Source organism: Gadus chalcogrammus, chromosome 4, assembly GCF_026213295.1.
Source record: "Gadus chalcogrammus isolate NIFS_2021 chromosome 4, NIFS_Gcha_1.0, whole genome shotgun sequence".
NCBI lineage: Eukaryota > Metazoa > Chordata > Actinopteri > Gadiformes > Gadidae > Gadus > Gadus chalcogrammus.
Window position 1 is genome coordinate 3,914,897 of NC_079415.1, and position 27,571 is coordinate 3,942,467.

Consider the following 27,571-nt stretch of genomic DNA (forward strand, 5'->3'; position numbering starts at 1 on the left):
ATAGCGATTTAGTTTTTACCATAACGCATGCCCCTATTGTTCCAAGTTTATAGCGTTTTGATTGAATCGGCTAAAAACAGCCAACTGAAGAATGCGTCTATATGCGCCTTTTTTGCTCGAAAACGAACATTCCAACTCGTTATCATACCAAACATATCCCAAATCCATTTTACACCGGATTTTTCCTTTAACTGGAATTCTAACGAATATGTAAATAATTAAAATGAGGGAGGGCACAAATTCAGTGCAAAGACGTTGATGGCGGGATTCTTTCGTTACAACACTATTGTAACACAAACTAACCTCTGCAGAAAGGCGTTGGATGTTGACCGGGCACTTCCCTTCATGTGCTGGGAGATTGAGTTACAGTGGGAATCTGACACCCTGATACACCCTCTCACACACACAGGGGTAATACCCGAACTAGAATAGCCCCTTTTCACAGAGGATAAAGACGGTCACTAAGCAGAGTAGAGCTACTATAGGGGTCAGCAGCTCTTGTGTACCCAGGCACTGACACTAGACTTGCGATTGCTTGTTGAGGAAAGTTTAATTTAGTCTACCTGAGATTTGGGGAATACTAAAGACTATGATGGCGTCTCTGTGGAAAGGGTCTGTGTTGGAGTTGTACAGTCTCTTCCACTGTCTGTCACGGTGTCAAGCGCGGTTCTGTCCGAGGGTTCGTTGTGACAGCATCGTTTGGCCAGCCTCTGGACTAGAACCCTGCCTGGACGCAGTTTCATCGCTCACTCACTCACTCACTCACTCACTCACTCACTCACTCACTCACTCACTCACTCACTCACTCACTCACTCACTCACTCACTCACTCACTCACTCACTCACTCACTCACTCACTCACTCACTCACTCACACACAGCAGTGCAGGTTGTATGGTCGGAGCTTCACACTGATCGGAGGGGTGGTGTATCAGGCTCTGGTGTGAATGGAGATGAGCTGAGACCGACGCACCTGATTAGCTGGCCTCCCCAGGGGGAAGACAAGATGATGCACTTTATTCTTCCTGGATCAATAATTAGGGCAGAAAGGATGTTAGAAAATAAAAAATATGCACTTACAATAAGAATAACAAAATACTGCAAATATACAACTCTAACAATACAATACACAACAATATGATATACAATAACAGAGGTAGTAATGTAAACGCAAAATAAAATATGCAGACATTATTTGGTGCTTCATCCTGTCTGGACAGGATGTAGTTGTGACTGACAGGTGGACTCTAGGGCCCGCCTCCAGGGGGTCTGTGCCGGGCTGGGACCGGTGGTCTGCTTGTGTTTCTGCAGAAAAAATTGTTGCACCTTTTATTTCCACTTCAGCTATTAAAGTTGTTTATTATTTAAAGTGAAGAGCATCTGAATAAAATAAATGAATACTAGACAAAGACTATAATGATCTAGCAATATATCCATCTAGCTATCTATGATGTATACAGTATATATTTCTCTCTATCTATCTTCGATACATATATCAATCTTTCTATCTACGATAAATATAAATCGTTCTTTCTACCCATCTATGTTAAATGCTGTCATCAATCTTTCTATCCATCGTCTAACAAAGTGCATATTCAACACAGTGTGTGAAACTGATTTCTCTGTTCGGCAACAACAACCCATCACGGTGAGATTAAGGCGCTCCCGGTGGCTGCAGTACCCCCAGCGGCCGCAGAGGTCGCTGTTGCGCCGTACGACCGCTGCACAGCAGCGCTGCTGCCGTGCAACACGATCAGCGGTTTCCTGCTTCGGGTTTCCCTTTAAGGGGGCAAGGCTCGATGCTGGGAACTCACGTCATTTCGCCGTTTACACATCCAAATCAATGAGCTCGGCGAGATGTCCGTCGTTCACTCCGATCTTCCAGGAAGGGATTAACCAGCGCGCTGCCGAGATGTAGGGCCGACAACACGGCGACCAACGCAGGGAAACAAAAGAAGTTTGTACAAGATCGGGTGATGGTGAAGTAGAGATAACTTTTATTCCGAGGTGAAGCAGACCCACTGCCTGCTGTTGAGCCGGGGGTCGGCGGGCCAGGGGGGTTGTTTTTTTTCGGATAAGACGGGAAAGCGTAAAAACCCGAAGTGGAGGAGCACAACTTCACGGGAGATGATGTCCGAATCCTCCTCGATCACGACCAAGGTAGTGCGTTTGAATCCGATCGTCCGATGTGTGTTTGAAGCAGAGACCCGTCCAGACCACTTGACTTCATGGATTGATCACATATGTTGTTTGTCATCTGTTGCTCGGGCTCGTTTCGGACTCGTTTCGCTGCGGGGTGAAGGTGGCGGATCCCCCGCTGTGCGGCTTCGCGTCGCCCACACGTTGGACGTGATCTGATCACGATCATTGAGATGATCCATAGCAGCAGGATAGATGTCTCCCGGGAATAGATCATCTGAGACGGGTTTGTGGGGTTGCCTTCCAAAGGGAAACTAAATAAAACGATTGTAAAAGCCTGCATTTGAATAACATGGATAATCAAATCATGATCCGCGGTGGTGTGCGTTTAAAACCAAGGAGTAAATGTGTTGATTGTGCAAATCAACATTAGTTATTGATGTGGTGGACTTTTTATGGGGCCGTTTGGGAAAGGTTTTTAGTGTTATTGATTTGGATCCACACATAACATGAACGATCACAGGGTTTTTGTTTGTATTGTTGCATGGTGGGTCACTTCACCCATGCAACATTTATTCCAAATCGTGTGCTGAAATCCCTTCTACTACGTCATCTTATAAACATTGATGCCACCTTCAAATTTAAAGTGCCCCAAGTTTGGCTAGGCATTGGAAGAAAATTGTGTTGTCAAATTCAATATGGCACTTTCTCTTCTGAAGTGAAAGTGACATATAGGAACCAGGTCGTTCCTGTAGTGTGTGAACGACTGGTTTTGAACAGCAGAAAATTAAAATTCAGATGATGCCCGAAATACAGTAGATTAATCACTGATTGTTATGTGAGTGATTTAAGATGAAGTGTGAGTAGCCAAAGTCATCACACTGGTGTGTGTGTGTGTGTGTGTGTGTGTGTGTGTAGAGCTGTTGAATAGAATATGTCTAACTCCACTCAGTTAAGGTCATGCCGTATTGTGACCACACACACACACACACACACACACACACACTATGTCAATACGGCATTAAAGCCTAACTTGTACTCATACTATCATGACCAGCAGATGCTTAATCAAAGTGACCTGCAGTGCACTGAGACACATGTCAGAGAAAACCAGTATCTTCTCAAGAACGTCTACACCTTAAACCACCGACACGGGGATCGAACCCAGAACCTTTCCACCAGCCTGCCCCCACGATGATGATTAACAATTTGGGGATTTTGCAGATGCTTTAATTCAAGGCGATTTATTACCATTCACTAACACATTCACACACCGACGGTGGAGTCAACCACGCAGGGTGACAGCCAGCTGGTCAGGAGCAGTCAGGGTGAGGGGGGGCTTGCTCAGGCACCCCTCAACGCTCAGCTTGGAGGAGCCGGGGATCGAACTAGCAACCTTCTGGTTACCAGCCAACCCGCTCTTCCTCTTGAGCTCCCGTCGCCCCCTTTCCACCATCCTGCCCTCATGATGACGACGACGATGATAATGAAGAAGACGATGATGGTGTGTGTGTGTTAGTGTGTGGTGGATCCTAGTGAGGCATGCCCCGTGTCCCCTGTGTGTGTCCGCAGCAGGAGAGAAGCTCTTTCAGTCCGTCGGCCAGCCCCCAGCCCAACTCCACCTCCTCCCCCGTCCATGCCCCCGCCGCCCGGCCCACCGGCCGCATGGAGGAGGACCCCACCCGGCTGCCCACCCACCTGCGTGAGTCCAGCGCACCTGCGCCGCCCACACACACGCACATACACACACACACACGTACGCACACACGCGCATGGATGTACACGCAAGCACACATGTAGCTGCGAACACACACACACACACGCGCGCGTACTCGCGCATACAGAGGTTGAAACACACGCACATGTACATACTGACACACACTCTTGAATGCTGACACACACGTACATGCTGACACACACACACACACACATACACACGCGCTTGTACACGACGACAAATGTGCAAACACACGCACGCACGTACGCAGACACTTTCTTGCTGACACATATGTACACGCTGACACAAACGCGCACACACACACGTACGTGCACACTGACACAGACGCACACGCGACCATGCTAACACACACACACACACACACACACACCTGCTGATACACACAAGCACACACCCAGTCCAGCGGTGAGAGGCGCCCCCTGGGTCCATGCATGGATTGGTGTGTTTCAAGGAGAGAAGGAGAAACTGTTGGTTTTGTGTTGTTCAGAATGACGTCAGCAATCCCTAAACTCTGCACGCACTAAAAATAAAACCTTGATGAGAACCAATGGGGGGACGGAGCACACACACGCCAGCGAGAGGCTGTCAACATTAGCACACACACACACACACACACACACACACACACACACACACACACACACACACACACACACACACACACACACACACACACACACACACACACACACACACACACAGTTGGTTGAATATTAACACAACACCGGCAGTGGACTGGTCATGCGTTGCCTCTGGACTGCGGAGGTGTTCAACCATATCCTGGGGTCGTTGACGCTGGCCTGTGTTTGTACAGTAGTTCAGCTCCTCCACGGCTGGCCCACAGTCACTGGACCCGGGCCGCATCGCCGCAGTAAAGAGGCAGTGTAGGACTGGTACTTCGCGGCGTCACGACGCAACGGCCGCCTCCATTTTGTTAGCTTTTTTTTTATTGGTGGTCAGGTTTATTTTTGTCATTGTTTAGTAATTAACCGTAAAATTATTGTTTGTAATGGGCTGGCATTGTCTTGTTTGAAACTTGGTAGAGGTTGAAAAAATAACACTTTTACGGTATATTATGAGTCCTCAAAATGTGCCGGGTATTTGCAACTCAAAATCCCATGATGCATTCTGATGCACGCCAATGGAAGCCCTACAGGCAAAATCCAGAAAAATGGATCCCAACAGTGGAAGGATCCCAACAGTGGGAGGATCCCAACAGTGGGAGGATCCCAACAGTGGAAGGATCCCAACAGTGGAAGGATCCCAACAGTGGGAGGATCCCAACAGTGGGAGGATCCCAACAGTGAAAGGATCCCAACAGTGGGAGGATCCCAACAGTGAAAGGATCCCAACAGTGGGAGGGTCCCAACGGGAGCATAATGTGCATTGAGAGAGAGAGAGAGAAGTAGAGCGTGGGAGGGGTAGAGGTAGAGAGAGGCGTGGAGATAGAGCGAGGGCCTTACGTCCCCCAGCTGTCTGCGTGTTATCAAGGTGTGGTTTTGCCCCAGGTAAATGTACACCTGTGTCTGCTACCTCTAGCAGAGGGGCTGTTTGTTAGCGTGACCTAAAGAAAGGCGAAAGCTAAGCCGGGCGGACGTCGGTTGAAAAGTCAACACCCCCGGGGCCCGACTTTGAAGCGGAGCCAAGCTTGCTGACTCCCGCTTGCGTGGGGCTCTTCGCGCGGCCCATGACCGGTTATTACCTCCGCCCATCCCTAGGCCAATCAGAGGGGCGGGCGTGGCTGGCTCCGAGCCAGGACGGGGTCCGCCGTGTTTACCGAGAACCTTGGCTCTGCTTTATCAATGGAGCTATCAATATTTAACCCGCTAACCCGCTGCTGCTGCTGTCACCGCTACAGCCCGCGGCCGGGCCCCGTTAGCGCTCGACCTCGAGTTCCGAGTTCTGCGACGTCTCTTGCCATTGGCCATGTGGTCAGTGCACAGGAAACACCCCCCCCCCCCCCACCCAACCCCCCACCCGGCCGGCTCCTCTGTGTTCTACTTCCTCTTTTGTATTGTAACCGAAAAAAGGAAGAGGTCTCAACAGGTCTGCGTTTCTGTTTGTGTCCCTGCCAAGTTCCCTGACTGACGGCCTCCCCGTCTCTCCCCCCCCCACCCCCCCCAAACCCCCCCCCCCCTCGCCCTGACTCCCCGCCTGCACGGACTTCCTTAACCGCTCGCTCGCCCCGCTCTCGCTCTCCAGAACGGTTTGGACTTTGGGTTTATTTATCTTCCCTATCTTGTTTTGCCGTCCTCCCCGACTTCCCTTTCTTCGGCGTCCAAGCCGCCGCACAGAACCCCCCCTCTCTCTTCCTCGTCCGCCCGTCGACGGAGGCAGATGCGTGGAGGCGCGCACACACGGGCGTCTATTAAGCTCGCATTCAAAGGGAGGGCTTCTCTTTTTTTTTTTTTCTCCCTTTTTCTTTTTTAGTCCCGCGGGGAAAAGAAGGGAAGGGAAGGAAGCAAAGAAGACTGAGGAGAAGGAAAAAAACGGGGAGTGAGTGAGAGGGGAGGAAATTGCAGTGTGGGCAGAAATCCTCCTTCTCCATTTCCTGAGCAGGAAGTGGAGATTAGATCGGAAGAGTCGCCCCGCTTGCTTCTCACTCTTGGAGAACGCCACCGGGGGGCGGGATCGGTCCTGCTTCTTCTTCTTCTCCTTTTTATTAACCCCCTGACGCTCACCGGACACTTAACCCCCGACCGGACGCGACCGTGTCGGAGGCACGTCAGCCCGAGAAACGGGCCTTTTTCCCCTGAACAATCCCAAGAAGTAAAGGCTGCGGTCACTAAATCTCTCCTGTGTATTGAGAATGGTACCCAGCTGAGAATGTGAGGAATGGGCAAGTGGACTACATTTATTCAGCGCTTCTCCAACCAGCGGCCACTCAAAGCGCTTTCAAATGCTGCCTCACATTCACCAATTCATGAAACACATTCATTCACACACCGACGGGGGTGTCAGCCAAGCAAGTCGATAAACAGATCGTCAGGATCAGTCAGGGTGAGGCGTCTCGACCAGGGACGACCCCGGTACTCGGCGAGGAGGAGCCGGGCATCGGACTAGCGACCTGCCGAGATCTGATATTGTTGTATTCCTCTCGCCTCGTCATTCCCCCCCCCCACTTTCTGACGAGTGGCCGTAGGGCCCGGTCAAACAGGCGGAGGTCGTCGTGGTTATCGTCGCCATGGCGATGGATGCTTAAGGCTCAAGCAGCCGTGGCACGACGCTGAGGGGGCAGAGGGGCGACGTGTGTGTGTGTGTGTGTGTGTGTGTGTGTGTGTGTGTGTGTGTGTGTGTGTGTGTGTGTGTGTGTGTGTGTGTGTGTGTGTGTGTGTGTGTGTGTGTGTGTGTGTGTGACTGGGGCGTCTCTGTGTTGGTTTGTTTGTGTTGGGGGTTGATTCTGTGACGGTGTGCGTCCACCCGCTTGCGGGGATGAGCGACCACAGGGCGAGAACACACTGTGCACAAAAGATAAGACACACACACACACGCATTACTCATCCACCCACTCATACAGGCATGCTTGGCGAACACCCAGCTGGGACACACACACACACGCATACACATATACACACACACGCACACGCACACGCACACGCACACGCGCGCATACACATATACACACACACACACGCAAAATGATGTTGACGTGAATGTTCAACCTTGTTGACAGATAGGTCTTTCTGCAATTCTGGTGTGGGTCTGCATATGTACACAAGCAAGCATGCATGTTTAAGTGAGGGGGCTTCATGCATCTGTTAATGCCTGTGTGTGTGTGTGTGTGTGTGTGTGTGTGTGTGTGTGTGTGTGTGTGTGTGTGTGTGTGTGTGTGTGTGTGTGTGTGTGTGTGTGTGTGTGTGTGTGTGTGTGTGTGTGTGTGTGTGTGTGTGTGGAGGCGGTTGTGTGTGTGTGTGGGGGGGGGGGTACACACTTCCTTCCCCTGGAAGCAGCTCTTGTCCTCAGGAATTTCCTGAGTGGGCAGACGGCACTTCCTGAATAAATGTGTGTGTGCTGAAAGGGAAACTGTTCTCGCATGGCAACGACTCTGCCACCCCCCACGGTGCCCCCACCGCGTTTTCCTGTTTGCAACACACTCCACATGGCACTGGTGTGTGTGTGTATGTGTATGTGTATGCGTGCGCGTGTGTGTGTGTTTGTGCTCGCTTCTGCGTCTGTGTGTTCCTTAAGCATTTCTACGCACAAACTGGCACCACACACTGACATGACACTTATTTATAGTATTCTAGCTACAAAGAAAAATAATCAATTGCATATCTCCTCGTCTGACTGGGGGGTTTAATGAGAGCCCTGGGTGAGTGTGCCCAAACAGACCAGTTAAAAGATATCTCTGGATCCACGGGGGCGGCGGTGAGTCGTGATGTCGACTCTGGGCAGCTTTCAGTGACTTTAAGATTGCAACCGCGGCCGATAACGAGGGATTACAATTTCCTCGCGGAGCGGGAGGGAGTGGGCGTGGCCACCGCCACCGCCACAACGTCTCGCCTCTCCCCCCCCCCCCCCCCCCCCCCTCCCCCCCCCCCCCCTCCACGTTCACGGTAATGTGTGCGTTATTTGATGTGCTGTGATAACAACAAGCGTGTCTTCACTCTGGCTGCGACGGCGAAGCCGCATAGAGACGCGCTCTCCAAGCCTCTTGGAGGTGCGTCGCTGCTGCTCGCTCCTCCTCCCTTCTTCTCCTCCTCCTCGCGGCCCCTGCTCCTCGCTCCTTCTCCTTTTCATTGCTCCTCCCTGCTCCTCTCTGCTCCTCCTCCCTGCTTCTCCTCCCCCTCTCTCTCTCCTCTCTCCTCCTCGCTGCTGCTCCTCTCTCCTCCTCTCTCCTCCTCTCTGCTCCTCTCTGCTCTCGCCTCCTCCCCCTCTCTCCTCCTCTCTCCTCTCTCCTCCTCTCTCCTCCTCTCTCCTCCTCTCTGCTCCTCTCTCCTCCTCGTTGCTCCTCCTCTCTCCTCCTCTCGCCTCTCTCCTCCTCTCGCCTCTCTGCTCCTCTCTGCTCCTCTCTCCTCCTCTCTGCTCCTCTCCTCCTCTCTGCTCCTCGTTGCTCCTCCTCTCTCCTCCTCTCTGCTCCTCTCTCCTCCTCGTTGCTCCTCCTCTCTCCTCTTCCCTTCTCCTCCTCGCTACGGCGGCACGCGGACGAACAAAGAGGAAACGACCGCAGCGTCGCGGTCGGCCATCAGGATCCAGGAACTCGCCGTGAACAAGATCGAGCCTAGCTCCCTCACATCCCTACCGAGGGCGATCAACACCCTCAACACTCCCCCCCCCCCTCGTAGAAACAGGTTGAGCAGCTTTCCCGTTCGAAGCAAATACAAGAGGCCCTTTTGATTGGCGGTCTGGTTGAATGTTTGTTTTGACTGGCTGTTGGGGGGGAGGGCCACGTGCACAGACTTGTTGAGGAAATGAGGAGGAGGTGTGTGTGTGTGTGTCTGTGTGTGTGTGTGTGTGTCCTGTTCAGCCGCACCCACCTGGGAGCGGTTGTGCGAGAACAGGAGGAAAGAGGAAGAAGAGAGAAAGGGAGGGAGGGCGAGAGAGAGAAAGGAAGACTAACAGCCTGGAGGCAGGAACCTCACACCAGCCCCCCCCCCCCCTTCCCCCCCCCCACACACACACCTCCTTTCTTCAGTCGGGGTGGACGGAGGTCACGGCAAGCTCTTATCCTCCACCACCACGTCCTACTACTCCCTAGCACACCTGTTGAGCAAGATAGAGGCAGGGAGATACACAGAGAGAGAGAGAACACTGCCGCTGCGAGGAAGGACACACCAACTCAGCGCAGTGGCCTTGGGCAGCTTCTCTGTCGGGTTGGTTTGCGGCGGGAAGACAATAAAGGGCGAGGGTGCGTGACGCTTCTGTTCGTCAGCGTTGATGAAAAGCAGCGGCTGAATGGAGAAGGGAAAAGCGCTTCCTGTTACTGACGGAGAAATACACCTTCAGCGTCTTCTGTTCTGCTGTGGTGGTATTATAGCTTGTTGAACCACGACGTTGTGTGTGTGTGTGTGTTTGTGTGTTTCGGCGTATTTAAACGTTTGACGTGTGAAAACGAATGCGTCTCACACACAACAAATTCCGATAAGAACACACCGAAAGATTAAGATAAAAACTAATCAAAAATTATTCCTTCACAACGTTAACCTAAAGGCGGTAATTTCCACGTGTGCGTCATCGTGACGGTCAGATGTCAATGCTGGTCAGTGACTCCCCCCTAACTTCCCCCCCCCCCCCCCCATACCAGGCAGAGAATGGGAAGTTGTGGACTTCTGTAATGTAGCCCAACAAGGAAACAAGATACCAATGATCTCATCCTCTCCTCTCTCCTCCATTCATCTCCAGTGCTTGTGGGTTGCCCTGGCAACACTTTACTGTGTGTGTGCGTGCGTGCGTGCGTGCGTTAGTGCGTGTGTGAGAGTGTGTTAGAGGGAGAGTGCCAGATAGACAGGAACAAGGCAGGGGTCTGAGAAACCACCGGGAAAATTGTGTCATCAGAGAGGATTAGCAGTCTATGGTTTAGACATACACTCTGCAAGCCCACGCACGTACCTACGTACGTACGTACGTACGTACGTACGTGCGCACACGTAGCAAACCCGAGCCGCCTTGAATGAAGACACGAATCGATGAGAGAAATGTTGCCAACCTAGTAATAAAATAAAGACTCAAAAACCATAAACCCTCGCCCGCTACACACGCGTGAAAAGATCCTGTTTTTTGGCAGATGGGAGATGAGTTCAACAGTGAGGTGATGAATAAATTTCACCTTTTCTCCAAACATGTCTTTCTCTTTCGGACCGATCTTTGTCTGCTTTTCTATGATCTTCCCTTGTCTTCACTTTCACACTGCTACCCTTCAGGGCTCAAATGTCTCAGAACAGATCCTCCTTCTCTCTCTCTCGCTCTCGCCCCCCCCCCATCCCCCCTCTGTGTTCTGTACGCACACACACACACACACACACAGGCACATAGACACACACCCCCCACACACCCCTCGAAGCTAACGCAGGAAGTTTCCTGTTGCTGAGACCAAAAAGCCCACGCTGGATTACTTCCTGCCAAAAGTGTGTTGTGGGACACGTTTGTTTGGAGCTCTTCTCCCTCCCCACCCCCCCCCCCCCCCCCCCTCCTCCTCTCGTTCCTTCCTCTGCCGGGCCAGGACAGATGGCCAGTTCCGTCCGGGGCCGGATCTCCGAAGTCCAAGGGGGGGGGAGTTTGGCAGAGAACTACTTCTTTGCTCGGGGGAGGGAGAGAAAGCGAGAGGGAGGCAGAAAGCGAGCGGGAGTGAGCAGCGATACCGCCGTGCCCGACCGCCCGGACGCCCATCGGTGGCGCCGTAGCCGGACGCACGCCACCGAAGTACCAACGAAGGCACGCATGGCCCCCCCGCTAGCGGCGGTCACGGGGATCAGGAGGCGGCGCGGTACGGGGCGTGTGTCGCGGACAGGCGCTTTTATTGTGAAGGACCGATTTACCGGTACTTCACGTTGCTGATCAGAGAGAATCCTGGTCACATCCTGGTGTGTGTGTGTGTGTGTGTGTGTGTGTGTGTGTGTGTGTGTGTGTGTGTGTGTGTGTGTGTGTGTGTGTGTGTGTGTGTGTGTGTGTGTGTGTGTGTGTGTGTGTGTGTGTGTGTGTGTGTGTCGAGTGGGCGGTATGGCCACGCTAACCCATGCGTTGGCACACACAGTTCAATTTTCGGGCAATCAGTCGGAACCATGTATGAGTCTGTGGGTTCCGTAGCCGCCAAACATCCCGTCACAGCAGCGTGGGCGGTCACCGGCCGGTCGGGACGGCTTCTCCAGTCCGGTGGCCATCGTGGGAACTGCGTCCTGGGGCGGGCATGGTCCTGGGGCAGGCCGGGCTCCCCCAGGCCCCGGAGAGACCGGTACGGGACCACCCCGCTGCCAGGACGGGAGAGAGCAGCGACTCTAAGGCTCAGAGATTAGCTTTTTGTTTGTTGTGTTTATGCTGTTTGTATTGATCGCCCGCAGGTTTGTTTGGAGAGAGAAAGGGGGGGGAAGAGAGAGAGAGAGAGAGAGAGAGAGAGTGAGAGAGCGAGCAACCGCAGTTTGTGCGTTGGTTTGTGTGTGCATGCATGTGAGCTTGTAAGCATGTGTGTGCGCGCTTTTGGGTGTGTGTGTGTGTGTGTGTGTGTGTGTGTGTGTGTGTGTGTGTGTGTGTGTGTGTGACACTCAGCGGCGGCCAAAGATAACAGTTGTCGCACTCACAAGAGGAAGTGTTTGGGGGTTGTTGATAAGTGAGACCTCAGGAATGACGATGAGCTGGAAGGGAAGCTCTGATCTCACACACACACACACACACACTCAGACGCACACAGGCACGCACACACACATGCAGACACAGACACACGCGGACGCATTCCCACACTCCCACGTACACACACACACACATCCTCGGAATTCTTGATGACTTCCATTTCAACACATCGACCGAGACTTGGCCTGTCATTCCTCCCTGATCCAGTGGTCTGGAAGGAAGAACAACACAACGTGTTGTGCGTTGTTTCGTGGCGTTTAAGGGTCGCCCGTGGGCCGTCGAAGTTCCCAAAATCACAAACTATGTCTCATGTCACGAAGTCAAAAAACATGCAACTGAAAAAACAGTGTGTATACACTCACGCACGCATACGTAAACACATGAATACCAGTCGTGATTCAACCCGGCCTTTTTGTTTTCGGACGTCAATCACCGCCGGCAGTGTGCGTGGAGACTTTGGCCTCCGGTGTTTCTGCTCGGGCTCGACCGTGCAGATGTTTCTCTGCCGCGTTTCCCACGGTGACGGCCCAGAGAAATCTGTCAACCCGGGTTCCTATTTTTATTTAACATGCGAGGACCCCGGGGCTGTCCTTCGGGACGCCTGCCGAGAATGATTACAACTGCAAAGGGCCCCGCGGGGTCACACAAGTCGTCACCTGAGGCCTGTCCTGCTCTGCTATTGATTTCCTCACTGACAGACGGGAGACACAATATTCCCCCTGCAAGGTGTTCTCTCTCACTCCGCGCGCGTGCACACACACACACACACACACACACACACACACACACACACACACACACACACACACACACACACACACACACACACACACACACACACACACACACACACATTCTTTTTTTATATAACTGTAATCCGCACTTCCTCAATATCATTTTACTGCCTCACCCCCCCCCCCCCCCCCCCCCCACAACATCCCTCCTCCATCTCATTTCCTGCCTCCCTCCCTCCCCTCTTATCACCACCGGCAGCTCCCCTCCCCCCCCCCCCCTTCCCCCTTCCGCTCCTTCCTGTCGTCTTCCTTCCTGCCCCCCCCTTCCCCTCCCCCTCCCCCGTGTTTAACAGCCCACTAAATTCAACCCAAGACACCTCCCCCACGCCCCTTTTAGTCATAGCCTGTAATCTCCCCCTCTCTCCCTCCCCCCTCTCTCTCTCTCCCCTCCCTCCCCTCTCTCCCTCCCCTCTCTCTCTCCCCTCTCCCTCCCCTCTCACCCTCTCTCTCTCCCCTCACACTCTCTCACCCTCTCTCTCTCTCCCCTCCCTCCCCTCTCACCCCCTCTCTCCCTCCCCTCTCTCTCTCTCTCTCCCCTCACACTCTCTCACCCTCTCTCTCTCTCCCCTCTCCTCCTCTCTCCCTCCCCTCTCTCTCTCCCCTCTCCCTCCCCTCTCACCCTCTCTCTCTCTCACTCCCCTCTCCCTCCCCTCTCTCCCCTCTCTCTCTCTCCCCTCCCTCCCCTCTCACCCTCTCTCTCTCTCTCCCCTCCCTCCCCTCTCACCCTCTCTCTCTCTCTCCCCTCTCCCTCCCCTCTCTCCCCTCTCTCTCTGCTTCCTCTTCATTCTTCCTGTCCTCCCTGAGCTATGAATGCCTTTATATTTATGACTCTTTGCTGTTTACCTTATGTGGCTACATCGATGGGGAAAGAAAAGAAAAACCCATGCGCGTCCACACACACACGCACACACATACACACATGCACACACACACACACGTGTTCACGCACACACACACACACAGTGTTTGTAGTCCATGCACAGCCAGTGTTTTTCTGCTTTGAACAGTGAACTATCAATAAGCTTGCCTTGCTACATAAATCCAGGGAAATTATTCATAGTACTTTACGATGTAATGAAATGGAATTATGGCTTTGTTTTAGATAAAAACAAATAACAAATTCATGCCAGAAAAAACATTATTGCATATGTAATTACAAAGCACCAGGTTGAATAACTTTTTTGAATGTGATTTAGTGCCATGATTGTATTTTTCACCCATCATCCCAAGAGGTGAAATTCAGTTCACCATTCATCCATTGAGCCAAATCCACATACAGAAGATGACTAACCAACAACACATCCTACTAACGGGTACGTGTGTGGGACATCTTTCATAATCCTCCCCTCCAAACCTAGATGTACGATGGATAGATCAGTCTACCAGCCTACCCAGTGGACTGTAGCAAACGTTGCTTATATCTATCCATCATACATCTAGGTGGACACGGCCACTTGTGATGTCACTTCAACACAGGAAAAGGCAGATTTTCAAACGGTTTTGTAGTGGCTAATCACATTCACACCTGGTGGCGTAATATCACACCTTTACGTGTGCATGCGCCTCACTGCTAAGTACACAGGCGTGTCGGTGCAGAGACGTAAAATGTTGTGTTTAGAAAGTTTCGGTGTCCGAAATAGACTTGTCAATAGTCGTAATGCGAAGAAAACACAACGCCACCAGATCCGGCGCCGTTCACGCTCCCTGCGCATCGTTAAAGCGTCGTGCTTTAGTTCCCAGAACGCTAGAGAAGCAACGCTCTTGACCATCCATCCCCACGAGGGTTCTGACCCCCAAGTCATCCCGGGATCCACCGTGGCGGGAATCGAACCCCCGCACACAGGAAGGGCCCACAGATGCGGGGGTTCTTTGCATTGTTAGTATTCCCAACCGGATCGTTGCAACCCGTTTTGCAGTCCCGACCAGTTTATTGGTTCCTGACCGATTTTGCTGTCCCGACTTTATTTTGGTTCCTGACCCTTATTGGGTCCCGTCCCCTTTTGGGTTCCCGACCCATTACTGGGTCCCGACCCCTTTTGGGGGTCCCGACCCCTATTGGGTTCCCGACACCTTTTTGGGTTCCCGAACCGTTTTTGGGTGTCCCGGCCCCTTTTGGGTGTCCCGACCCCTTTTGTGTTCCCGACTCCTTTTGGGTTCCCGACCCGTTTTGGAAACCCAAAAGGGGTTCCCGACCCCTTTTGGGTGTCCCGACCCCTTTTGTGTTCCCGACCCCTTTTGGGTTCCCGACCCGTTTTGGGAACCCAAAAGGGGTTCCCGATCCCTTTTGGGTGTCCCGGCCCCTTTTGGGTGTCCCGACCCCTTTTGGGTTCCCGACCCGTTTTGGGAACCCAAAAGGGGTTCCCAACCCCTTTTGGGTTCCCGACCCGTTTTCCGTACAAGTCTTCAGTAGCGGTGCGTGAGGCTGACGCTGTGCCCCCCCCCCCCCCCCCCCCCACAGGGCTGCAGCCGGTGTTCTGGGGCCGGGAGGACGTGGCCCAGTGGCTGCGCTGGGCGGAGCGGGAGTTCGCCCTGCGGCCCACCACCAGCTCCTCCTTCCAGATGAACGGCAAGGCCCTGCTCCTGCTCACCAAGGAGGACTTCCGCTACCGCTCGCCACACTCAGGTACACACACACACACACACACACACACACACACACACACACACACACACACACACACACACACACGCAAACACGCATGTTAACGCAAACGCATTATTATGCATACAAACGTATGCATTCACGTGTGCATGGGCGCGCACTTGCAAGAGCACACACTAATGCACGCACGCACGCACGCACGCTCACTGACGCAAACACACGTGTGTACGCACACGCTATGTTATGGATACAAACACATCCATCCGCATTAGTATGGACTCGCATGTTTGTGTGGACACAAACTTGTACGGACACACACTTGCGAGAGCACATGCTTTTGCACATATTTGTGGAAGCACACGCAATATTATGGACACAAGCACATACATACATGTGAGCATGCACAGACACACACATACACACGTTTGTACGGATACTTACTCTTGCAAGAACACACACTAGTGCACAGACGCACACACAAACTCCTTTTAAACTGCTGTAGTGTGTGTGTGTGTGTGTGTGTGTATGTGTGTGTGTGTCTTTTCGCAGATGACGTCAATGGTTACAGGTTATTATTGAACCTAAACGCATAGCCGCTTATACTTGACACACAGACACAGAAACACACACACACACACACACTCACTCAACTTTCCTTTGATATAGTGCACTAACTGACAATTTGCGCACACATGCAGTGTTCATGTGTTGCTTAGCAACACAGTTTTCTAGTGTTGTGCACTGCCTCGCAGTGCGTTTGGTTAAGGTAAATGTTAGGATTTTGCATCGTGTAATTTGTCATAATTCCTTCTTTGGGGAATCATCCAATGCAAAGGTTTGAACAGCAGATGGGGGACTTTTACTTTGAAAAGCACGACGTCAGGAGGTGGACAAACACTCCCTTGTAGAATCTCCCTTTGTGTCAAAAGAGTTGGCGTCTCGGCGTGTTTAAACCCAGGAGCCCGGAGAGGTGTCGAGTGAGGACGGGGGTGGAGGGGGCTTCACTGCGAAGCCTTCCACCGTCCTCAGGCCTAAAAAAAAAAGCTTGGTTCCTGTTGGTTGTCAGTTGAGGTCATGGGTAGGTAGGGAATTTATTTTATTTTTTCCAGTGGCAGCGAATGATAGGTAGGTTTGTTTTCATTTACAAGCGAGAACATTTGCTCATCCTTGTATAGAATGAAGAGGTGCTGTACCAAAACGTAATTATAGTTTGCATATAGTTTTTTTTTTTTTACCTCATAAAATAATTTGGGTCGCACATAAATTGACAGGGTCGGTCGGAAACCGGAACCAAACAATTATTTTGGCGCATCTGAGCCACACGTCCATTAAGATCCTTAAAGGGGCAGACGCGGCATTGCTGGCCTTCTGAGGCAGCTACGTGAATCCATGAATTACTACTTTACGTGCCAGGGCCAGGATAACCAAAAGGCCCTGGGTTCGATCCCCAATGCTCTTGGGTGGACTGTTTGTACGTTAAGGTGTCTGTGCCCTTTCAATGTAGGACTGTCTGAATTGTGTTAAGTCGCTTGGGATAGATGCTTCTTCTTGATTGGCTCTGATTGGAATGAGTTTGCTCAATGACCGCTATCTTAAGTGTTAGGCCGGGAAGTGTGTGTGTGTGTGTGTGTGTGTGTGTGTGTGTGTGTGTGTGTGTGTGTGTGTGTGTGTGTGTGTGTGTGTGTGTGTGTGTGTGTGTGTGTGTGTGTGTGTGTGTGTGTGTGTGTGTGTGTGTGTGATAATGCTAGTTTGTGCATGTGATAATTCTAGTGTGTGTTTGTGTGTGTGTGTCTTATTGTATGTGTGTGCTTATGGGTGTGTGCATGTGATAATGCTAGTGTGTGTTTGTGTGTGTTTGATAATAATATTGTGTGTGTGTGTGTGTGTCGGATAATGCTTGTGTGTGTGTGTGTGTGTGTGTGTGTGTGTGTGTGTGTGTGTGTGTGTGTGTGTGTGTGTGTGTGTGTGTGTGTGTGTGTGTGTGTGTGTGTGTGTGTGTGTGTGTGTGTGTGTCGGATAATGCTAGTGTGTGTTATTGTATGCGTGTTATTGTTTGTGTGTGTGTGCGTGTGTCATTGTGTGTGTGTGTGTGTGTGTGTGTGTGTGTGTGTGATAGGCGCCTCTGTGGTGAGGGCTCAGTTACTGTTCCTCCATGGAGGAAGTCAGAGCGTCTGGTCGGGTTAACGGTCGGTCGGAATGAAGAAACACAAAAGATTTTTTTTTATACATAGCCCTCAATTGTCGCCGTGGTTACCCGTGTCAGAGTCAGATGTCAAGCGTGTGTTAAAAGGTACGGATCAGACCGCCGACGTTCAGAAGGCTCGGTCCTTTGTTTGTTTATTGGAATCGAGTTCAAGAACATTCCCTCGCCCGTCTTGGGCGCGCAGAGTCTGACGTCAAGCGTTTGGGGAAGAACCTTAAAATAGACAAATCAAGAGCGGGGTCTTCCCATCAGCCCTGACTGGCCGCCAGCCAAAACACAGATCCTTAAAACACAAATTAAAACACACCCCCCTATTGGTATTAGCATTTGAGTCTTTATAATAGGATATTTTATTGTGTAGCCATTCGCCGTTGTGTAGCCGCACACTCTTAACACCAGGCAACATCTACACAACACACAGCAATTCCTTATTTCCTTCTCGCACAATCTTTTGTTATGGTTCAGAGCTTTGATTTGAAACGGCAGGCGACTCGACATGTAGTGCGATTTTAAGATAATTCAAGCTGGAAAGCTCTGCATTAATAGAAGGAAATGGTTTGCGTACAAACTCGTTGTGGTAAAGCAGGGCGTGTTCATGTCTTGGGGGGGATGGAAAGTGACTGAGGCCATATGTTTGCACCTGTAATGACTTGATTGTAATAGTTATGACTTGATTCAAAATATCTTTAATGCTTAAAGCTCGTTAATATAACACAATGCGTCCTATTGGTCGAATTCTATGCTCTTTAGCAGTGTTTGTTTTTCACTTATCCTGCATCATGGAACACTTTTTTTAGGGCATAGCGACTTTGTCCACAGTTCCGCGGCAAACGTGATGGCGAAGCGTGAATACCACCTTTAGTTTTCTCAATAGGACTGAGATGAAAATGGGTCAATAGGATAAGGATTTAAAGCGAAAGTATGATCAACAAGGGGTGTGGCAATCACATAGGAGTGATACTGGCCACACGAACCAGCGCCGTAAAGTTTTTCACTGAACAGGAAGTTAAACTCGGGGGAAAGTACTGAGTGCTGTTGTTTATTTGCTCCATATAAATGTCAATCATGTCCGCCTGTTTTTATAGGGACAGCATGTACAAAGATCAACATTTGCCGAGATGTTTGTTTACATTTGAGTGACCCTCTGTAAAAGTCAACAGACACACATGCCCCAACATATATTGATATCCACCTCTGAAAAGCTCCATCGAGAAAAATAAATGTGTCATTAAACACGTAGGAGCACATTAATCAGTACTGCCGAGTGTTTGATAGCCGTAGTAATATTAACCATTATGGCAATTAAAAGTGATGAACGCTGAGGGCTGGTTGCAGTGAGCTTCAGTCTGGCCCACCCTGATTAGTTTACAGCACACGCAATTTATTGTCATCGAAGCCAGTAAGTGTCCACTACGTAATATTCAACACTTCATTGTTTGTAGATGAAACCCATAAGCCATATAGTATTACAAACGAAGAGGGAAGTGGGAGTGTGTGAGTGTGTGTGTGTGTGTGTGTGTGTGTGTGTGTGTGTGTGTGTGTGTGTGTGTGTGTGTGTGTGTGTGTGTGTGTGTGTGTGTGTGTGTGTGTGTGTGTGTGTGTGTGTGTGTGTGTGTGTGTGTGTGTGTGTGTGAAATACTTTATTAGAATCATTTCCTGGTTGACTGTATGCTTTTGGGAAAGGCTGTGTACGAGGTTATGTCAGGACAACACTTCCTCGTCACTTGTTATTAGTGAAAGCTAGGGTAGGCAATGTATTTTACACGCAGTTTCAATAATTTCTGTTAAAACTCTCTTTTACATCCTGGCAGCAATTAATAAATCAAATGATCTGGCAAAATATTATCTGAAAAGATCCTGTTGTTGGGGGTCACAGGCCTGTTATAAGCCTGTCCAATCATTTGATTCGGCCCGAATGACATGATTGGTTGGCCTACCAGTCTGTCTACCTAGCTACCTGGCTACCTGCGAGTCCTTTGCACGTTAATTCATTGCGCAGGACCGTAGTCTTCTACAAGGCTAACTAGCCCTATAGTTAAAGCTAGCCTTATAGTTAAAGCTAGCAAGCTAGTCCTGCGTTTTGTGGGAGTGGCCTAAAGGGAGAGGCGGCTTCTTTCAGTTGAATCATTCAGATCCAGTTTAGTCTGGGTGTTTTCCTACCCTAGCTTTAAGGCTGGGAAAAGAATTCCCCTTTTTCTTTCCAGGAATTGATAATTGAGTTCTTGAACCACATTTTGTCACCATAGAAGTACAAGCTGTGGTTGTAAATCATGGAACAGGTTTTATCCTTCGGGCCTCATTCTCTGAAGTTACCGCCGAGATGTTATCATGGTTTATGACCACGTAAATATGCAGGGATCTTTAACGACTTCCTTGTAGGAAGGCAAAGTAAATAAATAAGCGTCGATAAAAAAATGATCAAGCTTGTTTTTCTCCCTGACGGTTTGAATATCCGCTGTTTTCCACCCGTGTTGTGTGTCTAACTTTTGTCAATAAACGTCCCCCTCTTCCCATAAAACCAAGGCAAAAAAATCGCAGAACCCATTAGCACAGCCCACACAGCTCTTCGCAATATCGTGATCACACAAACATTTTGTAAAGCGCATTAGGGACACATTTTGTAAATGGCAATGTTGTAAATGCCACATTTCATCTGCACCAAATTGTATTCACCTGCGATCCTGGGTGAGAAAAAATACCAAGAATCGATTGTTCGGACGCTAGGTAAATACTATAGAGAGAGCATGTTAGTCATGATCATGATTTTATGTTTCATTAGCGGGAAAATGGGAGGGCTTTTATTAAAATAAAAGAATAATTCCAACTCTGAAGTCAAGTCAATTAAGTCTTTAAAACTTGTGATGACAAGCAGAGAGCGAAAAACAGAGGCAGTTTAACCCTGTCACTGCTCATGTAACCCATGAGCAATCACCTCTTTTTCATAACCAGGGTGTAGTTTCACACGTCAATCAAATCCTCTCCGTGGTTGACACACCGCCCTTCCTGCTCTTCTGCGTCATGTCGTGTCATCGCAGATGGGAAGCGGGGGTTGGAAGTGGGAAACGGCCCAGGTTGACCTCTGACCTTTGACCCTATGTGTGTGTGTTCCTCGGCCCTCTGGGTTGACCTTTGACCCTTGGTTTGTGCGTTTGTGCCTCTGCAGGAGACGTCTTCTAGGTTGACCTCTGACCTTGCGTGTCTGCCTCTGCAGGAGACGTCCTCTAGGTTGACCTCTGACCCTCTAGGTTGACCTTTGACCCTGTGTGTGTCTGTCTCTGTAGGAGACGTCCTCTAGGTTGACCTCTGACCCTCTAGGTTGACCTTCGACCCTGTGTGTCTGCCTCTGCAGGAGACGTCCTCTAGGTTGACCTCTGATCCTCTAGGTTGACCTTTGACCCTGTGTGTGTCTGTCTCTGTAGGAGACGTCCTCTATGAGCTGCTGCAGCACATCCTGAAGCAGAGGAAGGCCAGCGGTCCTTACCCGTCCTCCTACCTGCCTGGGAACTCCTTCCACCCATTGCAAGAGAGCTCCATCCAGCACCTCAAGCTTGAAGGTCAGTCACACAAGGGTTCTTTCCGGTTTTCGTTTTTTTTTTTTACGATTAACTTATTTCGTAAAAAATAAGTTGAGGCTCAGGAGGTAGAGCGGGTTTACAGTACACAGAAGGTTGCTAGTTCAATCCCCGGTGCCTCCTAGCTGAGTGTATAACGCAGTAGGACTGCTGGATCAGAAGTTCTGGCACTAGATAAGACGGTATTACATGTGTGTTAGTTTGCTTATTATGTTGTTGTTGATGTGCGCACATTAGTAGTATAAAACCAACAACTTAACTCATTATGATATCCACTTATGGTTGATGCTGTTGATTTTATTACTCTGTAACAAATGTAGTAATAAATAAATAATAATCGTACGCACTTGTGAACTCGCTGCTCAACGAAAAGCCCCCCATGGCAGAGATATCCACTTCTAAGCGGTCAGGTCACATGTCTTAAGCACAAATAACCTGAACAGGCGGCATTTATAGCCGTGTTATCTTCAAGACGCGAAGGACATCAACAGAAATACCTGAGGCTCTTTTGTCTTGCCTTGCTCTTAAAGCACAAAGTTAACAGATCAAGATTCAGAGGGCTTTGAGTCTGGGAAGGTAAAACCAGTCTGACGAGGAAGTGCTCCGCGCAGCCAGCAGCCAGGTGCTCATTATCTCGGTGTTCTATTAAAGGGGAAGTATTCGCTATCAAGATGAGGTTTTCCCCTGCAGCCGCTGTCTTCCTTGTTTTTGAAGTGAACATTTGAGGACACCTGCTGCTCTGGCAATCGCACAAGGAAGTAGAGCCACACAAGCGAGAAGGAGGTGTGACTTGGCATTGTTCTGGCGTTCCCAGTAGTATGATTTGAGAAAGGGCACTTTTTTATTATCTCTTATCTCTCTCTCGCTGCTGTCAACTCGTAGCACTAAGCTAAGTAAACAAACGGGAACGAGGGGAGGCGCCTCGACGACACGGCTTTGCCTCGCATCCCTCTGTAAAACAGCACCATCTAGTGGCCGAGCGGGGATATTAGAAATGTTCCGTGAAAAAAAAAAAAAAAATCGGTTCTCTGACACTGAGTCAGAGAATCAGCAGGTCACAGAAACGGGCAATACTAAGAATAGGAGAAGAGCAGGGCTGATCGGGCTTTTGCAGTCATTGGCCCCAAACTGTGGAACAAACTCCCTCTTCATGTCAGGCGAGCCCCTTCAAAATCCCTCCTTAAATCTAATTGATATTCTCTTGCGTTTAACACCGTATAAATTGTATTATTGTCTATAGTGTCCTTTTTTGTGCTTTTATCGGTCTGTTTAGTTGAATTGTACAACACTTTGTCAGCCAACTGTTGTTGTTTTTTAAAGGGCTCTATAATAAACTAGACCTTGACAGAAACATTTCCCCGTTGCCACAGATACGGTACGACGGGCGCCACGGGGCACCGCCGCCAGCCCCCAGCACCCCCCCACCATCGAGCTGCGCCACCGCTCGCGCTCCCCGCACCCCCGGCCCACGCCGCGCCGCTCGCCCTCCGAGAGCGCCCACGCCCGCGCCTCCCTGGAGGACCCCCACCTGGCGTCCTCCCAGCTGCCCGACAGCAACCACCACCTGCCCGACGACATGTACCCACTGTCGCTGTCGCCGCCGGCGACCGTCTCCCTGAACGGCCGCTGCACCACGCCGCGCGAGGCGCCCTGCCCCCCGGGGAGCCCGCCCCCCGGCGGCCAAGACGCCCCGCACGCCCCCCCGCCGCCGCGCGTCATCCAGCTGATGCCGAGCGCCATCATGCACCCCCTGCTGTTGAGCCCGGGGCGCGGCGGCGGCGGCGGAGGAGGCGTGGCCAACCGGGAGCTGAGGCACAGCCACGTGGCGGTGCCCTCGCAGCCCGGCCTGGAGAACGGGCGGGGCGAGGGGGGGAAGCTCCACCCCTCCCACCACCAGCTCAGCCTGGCCCAGCAGCAGCAGCTGCTCAACCAGCAGCAGGAGGAGCTCTACCGCAACCACGTCATCATGCCCGTGTCCCCGCCGGAGGAGCCCGCCATGCCCATTGGGAGGATAGCAGGTACGCTCACAGTGGGGGGGGACTGACGGTGATGACATCGGTCTGAAGCAGGGCGGGGCATCGCGGACAATTTCCTAAATCGGTTCGATTTCGATTCATAAGGTTCTGAATCGATTAATCTCGATTCGATTCGATTTGCTCTTAAATGATGAAATGAATTAATGAAATTGGCTCAACTGTGTTACAAAATACAAATGTACTTTATTTTTTCCCTTCATCTTAATCAACAGGTTTTAAGTGCAAATTTGTAAATTGGACAGTTTAAACTTAAGCTGTAAACAAAACAGTGGAAAAGTCACAAAAGTGCAATTTTGAAATTAGAAAGGAATTGCAAGTGAAAGTGTACTTGAACTACAACATTCATTGCATTGTTTATTGAAGTGCAAAAAAAATGATGGTAACAAATAAATAAATAAATAATAATAATCGATCTCATGCCCAATGAAACGATATATCGATCAAATCGATTATTTTACCAAGCCCTAGTCAAAGAATGGAGAAACAAGAATACATCGCTCTCAGGACATTAAGGATGTTCATAGAAACAAAATTCCAAGCACGAACAACAGCTAGCTTAACCCATTCCCCTTATACAACAACGATAGCTAGGATAAGATTCTACACAATGCTATGGTACTGTTTGGAAGTGCCAGGACGTGCAACACACAATAAGTGCGTACATTAGGTGGCAGGACGTACAAACACACAATAAGTGCGTACATTAATTGCCAGGATGTACAACATACAATAAGTGCATACATTTATGCCGCGTTTCCACTGCAGGGTGCGGTACGGTTCGGTTCGCCTCAGTCCGGTAGGGAGGGGGCGGTATAGCCCAGCTCAGTTCCGAGAGTACCCTTTATGGTAGGCCGGATGTCGATCGCCGCGGCAGCTACGTAAACATTGTGACATCATAGCAGCGCGACACAGTGTAGGCTACTGTTTGTTTGTTTGTATCCCCACATCGCCTGGAAGTGACGATTCTGTCGACCAATCAACGGAGGGGGTGTGTAGCTCGAATTTTCCGGCATCCTTTCAGGCGTCTCAGTACCCCAACGGAGGAGTACTGAAGACGAGGGCAAAACGAGTACGGCTCAGTCCGGGTCAAGCCCACTTTTGGCGGTGGAAACGCAAACCGTACCGCACCTTTGCGAAACCGAACCATACCGCACCCTGCAGTGGAAACGCGCCATTAGTACCAGACCGTACAACGCACAATAAGTGCCAGGACGTAGAACATACAATAAGTGCGTACATTAATTGCCAGGACGTAGAACATACAATAAGTGCGTACATTAATTGCCAGGACGTAGAACATACAATAAGTGCTTAAGACGGTTGTGGGGGGTAAGGGGGAGGCTATAGAGTCCCGGTGAACTCTGAGTAGACTCAGGTAGGGTCTCGGGGCCAAGTTGGGTCTTCTCATCGTCCTTTACGGCGTCGGGCCGGCCCTGGGATCAAAGCCACACCGTAGTGATGCTGCTGACCCTTTGTTGACCGCACCTCGGTCCTTGGGAGTGGGAGTGAAACACTCTGTACTGGCTTACTGTACCTTTCCTTTGACTGTATACAACTAAGCCCAGTCTACACGGGTATATGTATTTTTAACAACAAATTTCCCCCCTTAACTTTCGAAAATAGGCCTGTCCACCCAATCAGTAGAGACTTAAAAAAAAAGAAAAGCGTTTTTGCCGGGGTCTGCATTATGACTGCCTGGTATGCGTTCCACATTTGTTGAGGTTGTGCTTGGTCCCCGACCCCCCAGACTGCAGGCTGCTGTGGGACTACGTCTACCAACTCCTGTCTGACAGCCGGTACGAGAACTACATCCGCTGGGAGGACCCCACCAGCAAAGTCTTCCGCATCATGGACCCCAACGGACTGGCCCGACTCTGGGGGAACCACAAGGTAACTAGGATCACATCGGATCGCATTAGGAGGTCAGACTAGGCTGGGGGCAATGTTCTGTTCCCCCGAGGGTATATCTGTAGCCTGCAGGGGGCGCCAAAGTACCCCCCCACCAATACTATAATACGAGTCCACAAGGTTCTACATGCAGGCTTTCCACACCACAAAGGCACAGAGGATTTCTTGCAAGGTAAAGGAAAGGGATGCACTGTGTTTGAACACGTTTTAACGTCTGATCCCTGTCATCGTGGTGATGGTATAGTTTGATTTGATTTGAAATGTTTAAATTGTAAACAAACTTCCTTGTTTTGTCCTGCACCCATACAGGACTTTTAATATATTTAACTAGTCTTACTTGAAAGCAATCTACAAAAAAGAAAAAAAAAAATCTGTATTTATTTGATAGAAAGAATAGACTTTCAACACAAATTCGGTTTTTCTTACGGTCGTGAACCACATCCCGATCAACTTGTGAGTGTTTCCCGCGTGGTGATGTGACGCCCTGCTGCTTGCCCCACAGAACCGGACCAACATGACCTACGAGAAGATGTCGCGGGCACTGCGGCACTACTACAAGCTGAACATCATCAGGAAAGAGCCAGGGCAGAGGCTTCTCTTCAGGTAGAGAGACACCCCATAAAAGACCCGCACTCGGAGGTGGACTTAGGGGGTGGGCTTAGCCCAGGAGGTAGAGCAGTTGCTAGTTCGATCCCCAGCTCCTCCTAGCTGAGTGTTGATGTGTCCCTGAGCAAGACACTTAGGCCCAATCCCATTTCTACCCCTTACCCCTTCCCCTTACCCCTTCAAAGGGGAAGGGGTAAGGGGTAGAAATGGGATTGGGCTTTAACCCTAACTGCTCCTGACGAGCTGGCTGTCGCCTCACATGGTTGACTCTGCTGTCGGTCGGTGTGTCAATGTGTGTATCAACCGATGTAAGTCGCTTTGGTTAAAAGCGTCTGCTAAATGCCCTAATTGTAATTGTAGACTGCCTCCCACCCTCAGAAGTAGACTTCCTTCCACTGTGTGTGCGTGTTTGCGCATTTTCATGTGTCTTTGTGCTTCTGAAAACCCACTATGACTCGTGTGTGTGAGGGCTTACCGTTGCACTATTGGAGCCAAAAAGAGAGGCAGAAAATGGTTCTTTGACCCTTTATCAAGCTACAAAGTGTCAAACACGCACACCTGTAAACACTATAATGTAATTGCTTAATCTCGCACCACACTTTTTAATTGCATATTAATTAATGAAATTAATGAATGAACATTGATTAAGTAGATTTTTTTTTTTTTTAATTAAGCAGCTGAAATGTGTTCTCTGCACAAACACCACTTCAGTCACGGGCCACGACACGGGCTCCATTCCAACAAGGCTTCCCACGCTGCCTGCCAGCATCTCTCGGTCTGTCCTCTAGAGCAGTGGCTTTTCAAATGGGGGTACGCGTACCCCTAGGGGTAGTACTGCAGGGGGGTACTCAGAAAATGTCAACAAAAAAAAAAGTATTCCAATTTTATTTTCCCCATGAGCAAGTTTCAATTCTGAGCGCTGGACCCACACATTATTTATGTTATTTTTAGTTGTGACCTTTTAAGGGGGTGCTCTCAGCTGAAACAATATCTTAGAGGGGGTACACTACTGGAAAAGGTTTGCGAACTACTGCTCAAAAGGATCTCCAATCCTGCAAGTCTGATTCTAAACTGTGCCCCCCCCCCCCCCCCTCTCCTCGGTTACAGGTTCATGAAGACCCCCGACGAGATCATGAACGGACAGACAGAGCGGCTTGACCACCTGGACTCAGACCCCGAGGAACAGACCTACATCAAGGAGGAGTGCTGAGGGACGCCTGCACTAAACGACCACCAGGGGGAGACAAAGGGACTGGACCGTACGACACACAGCCACTGTTGCCTTTCCCCCCCCCCCGCCACCCCGCAACCCCCCTCCTACCAGGAAGCAGCTTGTACAATCGTAAAAAAGGGAAGTGAAGTTCTTCTTCGAACCTCGCTTCTCGTTCCCGGAATAAACTGAGAAAACGCCTTCTGTCGGGGTACCCCCCGTACCCCCCCATTGCCTTTGGGACCTGAGAGTGACGCTGTGTCCCGATGTGTAGACGATGTATGCTTTTCATGTGTCGTAGTCGACAGGGGAACGCCGAGGAGAGAGAGAGAGAAAGGAGAGAGGGAAGACCTTCTTTAAAAGGTGCTGGCATGAACAATCTTCACCTCACCTCCTCCCTGCAATGTTAATCAACTCTGAACGAAAACTGATCACCTGTGTTTATATTGTTTGGGCTTTTTGTCTCTGTTTTGCTGATTTTGCT

At 50.4% G+C, this 27,571-nt stretch overlaps 1 protein-coding gene across 2 annotated transcripts; it reads left to right on the forward strand.

Moving 5' to 3' along the window:
• Nucleotides 1–1,797: 1,797 nt before the first annotated feature.
• On the forward strand, nt 1,798–27,571 carry etv6 (ETS variant transcription factor 6). Of its 2 annotated transcripts, none has more exons than XM_056588084.1 (8): nt 1,798–2,159; nt 3,711–3,840; nt 15,409–15,573; nt 21,175–21,309; nt 22,698–23,345; nt 25,111–25,253; nt 25,774–25,874; nt 26,985–27,571. In XM_056588084.1, exons 1-8 carry the CDS (start codon nt 2,127–2,129, stop codon nt 27,085–27,087), a joined length of 1,458 nt encoding a protein of 485 aa, XP_056444059.1. In that variant the 5' UTR covers nt 1,798–2,126; the 3' UTR covers nt 27,088–27,571. The 2 variants fall into 2 exon arrangements, with proteins under 2 accessions (XP_056444059.1, XP_056444062.1); XM_056588087.1 differs by having other exon boundaries at nt 3,714–3,840.

What these genes read in the sequence shown, in the direction of transcription:
- etv6 (XM_056588084.1), top strand. Translation starts at nt 2,127, where the DNA reads ATGATGTCCGAATCCTCCTCGATCACGACCAAG. An exon ending in CCAGCACCTCAAGCTTGAAG is followed by an intron (nt 21,310 to 22,697) that starts GTCAGTCACACA and finishes CCGTTGCCACAG; the next exon opens with ATACGGTACGACGGGCGCCA. An exon ending in GGGCAGAGGCTTCTCTTCAG is followed by an intron (nt 25,875 to 26,984) that starts GTAGAGAGACAC and finishes CCTCGGTTACAG; the next exon opens with GTTCATGAAGACCCCCGACG.